General features: G+C 36.7%; 1 protein-coding gene across 1 annotated transcript in view; it reads right to left on the reverse strand.

Moving 5' to 3' along the window:
* The window catches only part of ACBD6 (acyl-CoA binding domain containing 6), a 264,037-nt gene that overhangs the window by 21,061 nt on the left and 234,242 nt on the right, over window positions 1-8,734 (reverse strand). Inside the window, exon 7 of the mRNA XM_006876436.1 lies at window positions 4,359-4,389. Coding sequence (XP_006876498.1) covers window positions 4,359-4,389 — 31 coding nt within the window. The remainder of the gene's footprint in view (window positions 1-4,358; window positions 4,390-8,734) is intronic.

Consider the following 8,734-nt stretch of genomic DNA (forward strand, 5'->3'; position numbering starts at 1 on the left):
TTTTTATTCCATCAATTCCTGGTGCCTTGTTCTTTGCCACTTCTTTCAATGCACTTTGGACTTCCTCTCTGAGTATCATTGACTCTTGTTCATATGGTATCTCTTGAAATAGTTGAACATTAACCATTTCCTTTTGGTACAATCATCCATGATAATGTCCTCTAAATATCCAACCAACAGCATCAAATTCTGCATCAGAGGCAGATGAAGCTCTCTTCCTCTAAGGTATCCATCGCTGCTGTATCCACTGCTGCTGGCACGCTGGCCTGTCAGCCTCCTACCCTGCCGGTGCTTGGGTGTTTGAGTACTTGGTTCCGACCCACTCTGGGCACAACAGGCCTCAGGCTCTTCACCACAGGATCCAGGCATCGGTGATTCAGATGCTAATAAATGTTTGTTTGCTTAAGATAACATACCGAAGACGTTAGTTAATAGTACTAATAGAGCCTGTTGTTGATGTGAAGTGCTGTTGAGTCGATTCTGACCCATAATGACCCTGTATAGAGTTTCTGAGGAGCAGCTGGTGAGCTTGAACCACCAACCTTGCAGTTCAAACAGCTTTGAAATCTGGTCCATTAATCACTGCTTTGAAATCTGGTCCATTAATCACTGCGCCACACGAGGACTCTAATAGAACCTATAATACTTGAATTTAAAATAATTCCAATTTGATTTTTGAACAGGTAATATGTAGTTCTAAGTACAAAAGACATAAATGGGTTTATAGGAAAAAGCTTTCTTATTCTATCTCTGTTTTCTAACCCATAATTCTGCTCCCATTAGGCAACCAACATTATTAGGTGTTTGCTTCCTTCCAGAGTTATTGTATGTATTTGCTAGCATATACAAATGTTTATAGAACATGTGTATGTATTTTTCTATAAATATTTAATTTACTATTGTTGAATTTTCTTAGGTTCTTTAATAAATAATTTATTTTATTTTTTGTTATTGTTGCGAATACACACAGAATGTACATTAATTCAACATTTTCCACAAATACAATCCAGTGACATTGCTTCTATTCTCAAGTTGTGCAACCTTTTTCAAATTGTTTTTCCCCATCAACATAAACTTGGTTAACATAAAATATGCTTCCTAATCCTATCCAATCAATTTTAAGTTGCTGTATCCATTTGATGCCAGCCATACAGATAGTTTACAAGAGCACAAGCAGTTTATGTAGGTTATGATTTTACCACATTCTCCACAGCAAACACTGGACTTTTTCATTCTAGTCATCCTAGTGGGATACTCATAGTATCTCCTCGTGGTTTGATTTGTATGTTGCTGATTGCTGATGATACTAAGCATCTTTTCATGTACTTACAGGCCATTTATATATCATCCTTAAACAAATGTCTATTCAGATCCTTTGCGGATCTTTAAATTGGGTTACCTTTTTATTACTGAGTTGTAAGAGGTTCTTTATATATTATAGACACAAATCCCTTATCAGAAATATGATCCTCAAATATTTTATCCCATCCTGTGGGCTATCCTTACTTTCTTGATGGTGTTCTTTGAAGCACAAAAGTTTACAATTTTGATAAAGTCCAATTTACCTATTTTTTCTTTTTTTATTCATACTTTTGGCATCACAGTATGAATCTTTTGCCAAATCTAAGATCATGAAGATTTACCCCTATAATTCCTTTTAAGAGTTGGAGTTTTAGCTCTTATATTTAGAGATTTGAACCATTTGGAGTTAATGTCTATATATGGTATTGAAGGAAAGGTCCAACTTTATTCTTCCACATGTGGCTATCCAGTTGCCCCAGTACTCACTGATGAAAAGAGTATTCTTATCCTACTGAACAGTCTTGGTACCCTTGTTAAAATTAGTTGACCATATATGTACAAGTTTATTTTAGACTCTTGATTCTATTTCATTGATCTGTATGTTTATCTGTATACCAGTACCACACTGTCTTGGTTACTGCTGCTACTTCTTTGTAGTAAGTTTTAAATGGGAGGAGTGAACTCACCTACTAGCTTTCTTTATAAATATTGTTCTGGCTATTAATTATAATTCCATATAAATTTTAGAATCAGCTTGCCAATTTCTGCAAAGAAGAAAGTGGGAGTCTCTCAGCAATTGTGTTCAATCTGTGGATCAATTTTGGAAGTATTGCCATTTTAGCAATATTAATTTTTCCAATCCATGAACTTCCTAGGATTTTGCGGCTATTATAAGTAACATCTTTACATTTTTAAATTTTCTGCCCTTTGAAAAAAGACTCTAATTAGTTTTCTAAATTGATCTTACATTCAGCAATCTTGGTAAACTATATTACTAGTTTTAATAAATTGACAGTTGAGTCTCTTGAATTTTCTGCATGGCTAATTACATTGTTTGAGAATAAGGATAATCTTTTTATCTCCCCCATGTACCTATTTTTGTTCTGTGTATTTCCAAAATCCAATCCAATACTAAATAGAAACAGTGTGACAGGCATACTTTTCTTGTTCCAAATTTTAACCAGATTGCTTCGAATAGTCCATTTTAAATAATAATGGTTGCTCTAGGTTTTTGACACATAACTTCATTGGGTTATGAGAGCTTCTTTTCATTCTTAGTTTATTAAGAATTTCAATCATGAATAAGAATATTTACAATCATACAGAGTAAGTACCAGGTACGAGACATTGTTCTAAGTAATTTACATAGATTTATTCATTATATGCTCATAACCTCTGAGTATATTAACTTTATTTTACTGAGTAAACTGAAAACAGAAAACAAAACCAAGAAACCAAACCCATTGCTTCCAAGTCTAATTCAGACTCAGAGCAATCCTACAGGACAGAGTAAAATTGCCCTATAAGATTTCCATATGGCGCTGTGGGCTAATGCACTGAACTGCAAAGTCAGCTTGAACCAAAGGTTGGTGGTTCAAGCTTACCAGCTGCTCCTCGGAATGACTTGATGGAACTTAACAACAAGAACAACAATCTTTATGGAAGCAGACTGTTACAGCTTTTTCCTGCCTCACCACTTGGCCACCAGGGCTCCTTAATCTGAGGTACAGTAAAGTTAAACCATCTGTCTAAGGTTAATAGCTGAAGAGGCCAAGATATTAATCACTGTTCTATACTGCACGTCATAGAATGAGTGCTGAATTTCTTCAAATGCTCTTGTATATTTCATTTGATCACATGGGTTTTAATCTAATTTGATAAATTACATTAATAAGAATTTAAATTGTCACATCATTCGTAAATATCTGGATAAATACAACTTGGTCATGGCATATCTTTACTTTAACAACACATTGTTAGATTTCATCTACTAATATTCTATTTAGGGATTTTTCATTTATGCTTAAAGGTCAGATTGACTTACAGGTTTTCCTTTCTTCTGCTGGCGTTGATACCTAGATTATAGCAGCTAAGTTAAAAAAATAAGTTGGGGTATGGAATTGTTGACATTTCAATCTTAATTATGAAGCTGAAAGTATTTCTTGTAGGAGAGATTCTAGTTCCTTCATTAACAGTGATTAGCATCTTAGTTGTCAATAACCGTATCAAAAATGAAATAATAAAATTTCAAAGGAGACTTGGAGGAGCCTCCATTACTGTCAATAATATAGAAATGTTAAATTTACTGTGAACATACCCAAAATAATTTTAATACATCTCCAATTTTAGTTTACTAACATACATATGACTCCATACGTTAAGCACTGACTGTGTACCACAAGGTCCGTGGTTTGAGCCCACCAGCTGCTCCATAGGAGAAAGATGAAGCTTTCTGTTCCCTCATAGATTTAAAGGTTTGGAAACCATATACAGGGATGTTATGAGTTGGAACTGACTCACCAGTACTTAATAGCAACAACAATACACATATGGAGTCCAGGTATGGTGCTATAGGATAAGTACTGGACAGCTAACTGCAAAGTTGGCAGTTCAAACCCACGAACCACTGGTTGGAAACCCTCTGCAGGGTCGCTATGAGTTGTAACTGACTTGTTGGCAATTAACAACAGCAACAATATACATATTACATCCTGGTGTGGCACTGTTGCATAACCACTGGACTGCCAACCACAAGGTAGGCAGTTCAAACTTACCAGATGCTCCTCAGAAAACTTGCACAGGGTCGCTATGAGTCAGAACTGATTTCACAGCATTCATTTAACAATAGCAACAACTCTATCGATAAATCTATATAGATACATATAGCTATCGATTGATTGATTGATACAGATACATATAGATAAAACAAAGTTATTGTACCTCTGTTACTGCTAAGTACTTTTCTAAACACTATGGATATAGTGTTGGACACACAAGATTGAGATAAACAAATAGAGAAAAGTTTCAATTATTATCATTAATTAGAAACATCTTACCATAATGCAGAGCTGTTTGACCTTCATTGTCCTACAAAAGAAAGACGAAAGTTTAGAAGTCCAAATAATAAAAGGAGGAACATATGTAAGGTATATCTGATATACTAAAGTTTCATATGTTTATCAGAAACAGTTGAGCCAGTAGAGACACACAGTAACTTTTTTCTTTTTTTCCATGTACATATATATTTTTAAGTTGTTATTGTAAATTGAGTGATAGTTTACATGGGAGAACATCGGCTTTACACTAATCATTTGATTGCAATGATTACAATCTCTGTGCATCATCATTCAACAGTATTTGTTTCTATTCTCTGTTTCTTGTTTTTTTTTTTTTTTGAATGTACACAAAAACACGCAGGAATATATAATCATTTAAACAACTAAAGGGCACATTCTGCAAGCCTGCCTCCTGGCCACCAGCTCTCAGTCCTTCTTTTTCCATGAGTCTACAGTCCTCAGCTGCTCCCTCCATGTCCTCATCTCTGCCTCCATCTCTGGTGTTGCTGCTTCTCTAGATAGGGTCCTACATTCTGCTTGTGCTCCTGTCCCTTGATTGTCCTTGGGTCCTCTGTTCCTGGACTGTAAGATTAACTACACCGCCCTTTTTGTTACAAAACTTCTACCTTTACAATTGTGACAGTAGCAATTAGTCATGATAACAATTATTCAATCAACACTATTGAATCATAAGAATCTTATTCTCATCTTCTTTCACCAGACCCATCTAGACAAGAAGAAAACTATTCAGTGGGGATTCTACCTTCCCCTACATACTCTTAAACTAAACTCCCTCTTGAAAACTTGTAAGCCAGTGACTTCGTGCTTTTATAGCCCCCTCATTTAGGTAGCCTATGCCTATGTTGCCCATCCCTATCAACCCTGTATACAGAGCGGATAGAATTTATACTTGATTTAAAGACTCCTTCCCTCTCAGTTGGTATTTTGAGCTACTACATCCATAAGTAAAGGTCAAGTTCATCAAATTGTAGCAATTTACCCTTGTTTCCTTTATGAAAAAAAATTTTTTTTCAATCTTCCTTCATACAGTAACTTTTGATCAAGTTCTCTATTATGAAGTATAGGGGAATTTTGAGATGGCGACGTAAGTCTTGCAGCAGCTACAACAGAGTGACAGGATAATCAGATCTGCAGATAGACAAAAGGGAGGAGCTGGCTAAAGGGTTAACATGTGGCAGTCTGAAATTCTAATTGGGGGCAGAAAAGCTGACACCTTGTATCATTTACCTTCATAAGTGTTAGAGTGTTTTTTCTAAGCTTGTCTCCAAATCTAAGAAGTGTGTGATTTGTATAGGGAGAACGAGTTAATAGCTTTTTAATTCCTTTTCAAAGATTCACAAATTCTAGGCTCATAATAATTATGTTTCTTAAATTGATAAAAATATCATAAGGCAACAGAAACATATTCAAAGTCCTAGCAGTTTTTAAGAAAGCCAAAATTCGGAATTTTCAACTAAGCGGTGGATAGATATATAGAGGGGACATCAACACTAATGAGATATGTTCATCATGGAATGATCAACCATTCAAGATCAAAAGGGAACAAGATTCATTTACCTGGGGACAAGGTTCATTTACCTGGGAACAAGGTTCATAGAGGTTGGGAAAGAGTGTGGAATGGAAATAGGAACCACATTTACACATTCAATCACTTATAAAGAAAAGAAAGAAGCTTGACATAGAGATCTTCTGGTTCAGATAGGTAGCAAGAAAAAGGCCATTCCTTAAGAGTTTCTTAGCACCCAGAGAAGAGTGGAGTGGAGTGGAAAATGTAGTTTAAATTGTTTTCCTAAATGCCGAATGGAAGATCTGATTGGATTTGTAGGTAAGGTGTGAGTGTCTGGTGGTGGTGGTCAGGATATAAAAAACATAAGTTTGAGGAGCTCTGGTAGCGTAGTGGTTACAAATCGGGCTGTAAACCGCAAGGTAAGCAGTTCGAAACTACCAGCGGTTCCGCGGGAGAAAGATGAGGCGATCTGCTCCCGTAAAGATTTACAGCCTCGGAAACCCTGTCAGGGTCACTATGAGTCGGAACCAACTCCACGGCACTTAACGACAATGACAGGGCAAAGCAGGAGTCCTGGTGTGGTGCTGTGGGTTAATGCGCCAGACAGCAAAGCCGTTTGAACTGCAAGGTGGGCAGTTCAAGCTCATCAGCTGCTTCTCGAAAACCTATACAGGATCACTATGGATCAGAACGGACTTGACGGCACTAAACAACAACAACAGGATAAAGTAAACTTGGCTAAGATGCTAAGTGGCTAAGTTTGGGACATCCATCATGCATCACAAAGATTAAAAAATAGCAAGGGAAGCAGCACTAGAAGAAGAGAAAGAAAGCCTAAGAAAAAACGTTTGCCTATTTCTCGCTTATCTTTTCTAGATGCAGTCCTTACTCTACTACCCATAACCTTACCCTGTCTTGAAGTTAAGATCAGGCAGGGGAGAATGCTCAGCCTACTATAGTGATCAGAATCTGAGTGATGCTAATACAGGACAGCATGACAATGTGCTGTTTTGGAGTATTTCCTTTTGCCTGGCTAGAGCCAAGGGCTATTTTGCAAGAAGTGTACTGACCATCATGCCTTAAAACTCACATCTCTGTTTCCAGTTTCTAATGTCAATCAGTAAAAGTGTATGTAAATATGCATGCATATATGTGTGTGGACTGGTATCTCTGTGTACATACTTACAGACATTTATAGTTTAAATATTAATGTCCAGCAATAGAAAGCAAGTTCAGAAAGTTAATCCATTACAATTTTAGGACTACGTATGCATCCATTGTGCAAGTTATATTTTCCACAATTATCCATCTTAAGAAAATGTAGTTCACTTGCTATTTTTGTGAGTAACTTTCATGACTAATCACTGAGCTCATATACACTCAAAGTTTATTTGGCTCCTTTCAGTTTCTAATTGCTTGTTTTTACTAAGGAGGTGGAAGAAAGAATAAATATTTCTAGTCACCTTTACCAATGAATATGAAATCTCCAGATTTATTAACTAAAAATATTTATTAAGCTCTTGCCATATCCCAGTTACTGTCTTAGACAATGGAAACAGACAAGGTCCCTGATGTCACAAACCTTACATTTTATTTGAGGACACAATGGCAGATATATATATATATTTGATGACCGGCAGTGATAAGTATTCTGAAAAACCGGGTAAAGAACTGGAGTGATGTGAGTGCTACTTAGATAGCGTGGGCAGGGAAGGACTCAGAGAATGTATGTTTACAAAGGGAACTAGTGATGACTCTAGGGTGGCCATGGGACCCATGCTGTACTAACCAGAGCAGCCATCCTCCTCCTGGTCTGGCAGTAAGCATGTGACTCAAAAAAAACATTGATTAGAGCTTTCTCTCAGGATATTTCCAAATTGGAATGGAAGCGTGTGCAAAGAGAAGGTCATTTCTTCTCTGATCAGAAGTCAAGTTGTAGGATGTGAGCCAAGCACACGTTCTCCATTTCTCAGAGAAAACCAGTCTGTAGTAAGAGACAATGAAGTCATTCCACAGACAAAAGGAAAGGCAGAAAATGAGAGTCTCTGGTTCGCATCATTCTCACTATATCTCGACCTTTTTTGGCTAAGTGAGACAATAGAATACTCTCAGACACATGTGAAATTTTTTTTTTTTTTTTTTGTCATTTAGAAATAAAAGTCCTAACTGATACAGACTGCAAGGCATTTTATGACTCAAGCCTGGCTCATCTCTCTTCAAATTCCTTTTCCTTCCAGGTTTGTGATTGCCAATTACCAATAAGAATACCTATCTGGGTTCAGCTGTGAATGTTCTTCTCCTTTCTTGAAAACTACTTTCTAACCTTTAAAAGACAGTGTTTTAAAAGCTGGTTTTGAAGTATTTGATTATTTTAAACAGACCACTCACCCACCACGTGTCTATTAGTTTGTCGAATGTGGTGGCTTTTGTGTTGCTGTGATGCTGGACGCTAAGCCCCTAGTATTTTAAGTACCAGAAGGGTCCCCATGTTTCAGCAGAGCTTCCAGGAAGAAGGAGAGGCGAACCACTTCTAAATGGTTAGCCACTGAAAACCTTATGAATAGCAGTGGAACATTGTTAGATCTAGGATGTTAGAGAATTTTTCTTCCAGCAGTTCAACTATTTTCTCTGTACTTGTGTGATTCTTCTTGTTCTGGAATGCTGATAATTCTTAAGTTATTCCTCTTTATGTTGTCCAGCATGAATCTTAGACCTGCTTCAGAATTTTTTTTTCCTTTTTTGTGTTTGTTCTTCTATCTTAGTGGTATTGAGAGATTTGTCTTCCAGCTCACTGGTTCTGCCTTCCATCTCATCTATTCTACTCCTCTGCCCTTTCAGAGTGTTTTCT

The sequence above is a fragment of the Chrysochloris asiatica genome, unplaced genomic scaffold (genome assembly GCF_000296735.1).
Source record: "Chrysochloris asiatica unplaced genomic scaffold, ChrAsi1.0 scaffold00379, whole genome shotgun sequence".
Taxonomy (NCBI): domain Eukaryota; kingdom Metazoa; phylum Chordata; class Mammalia; order Afrosoricida; family Chrysochloridae; genus Chrysochloris; species Chrysochloris asiatica.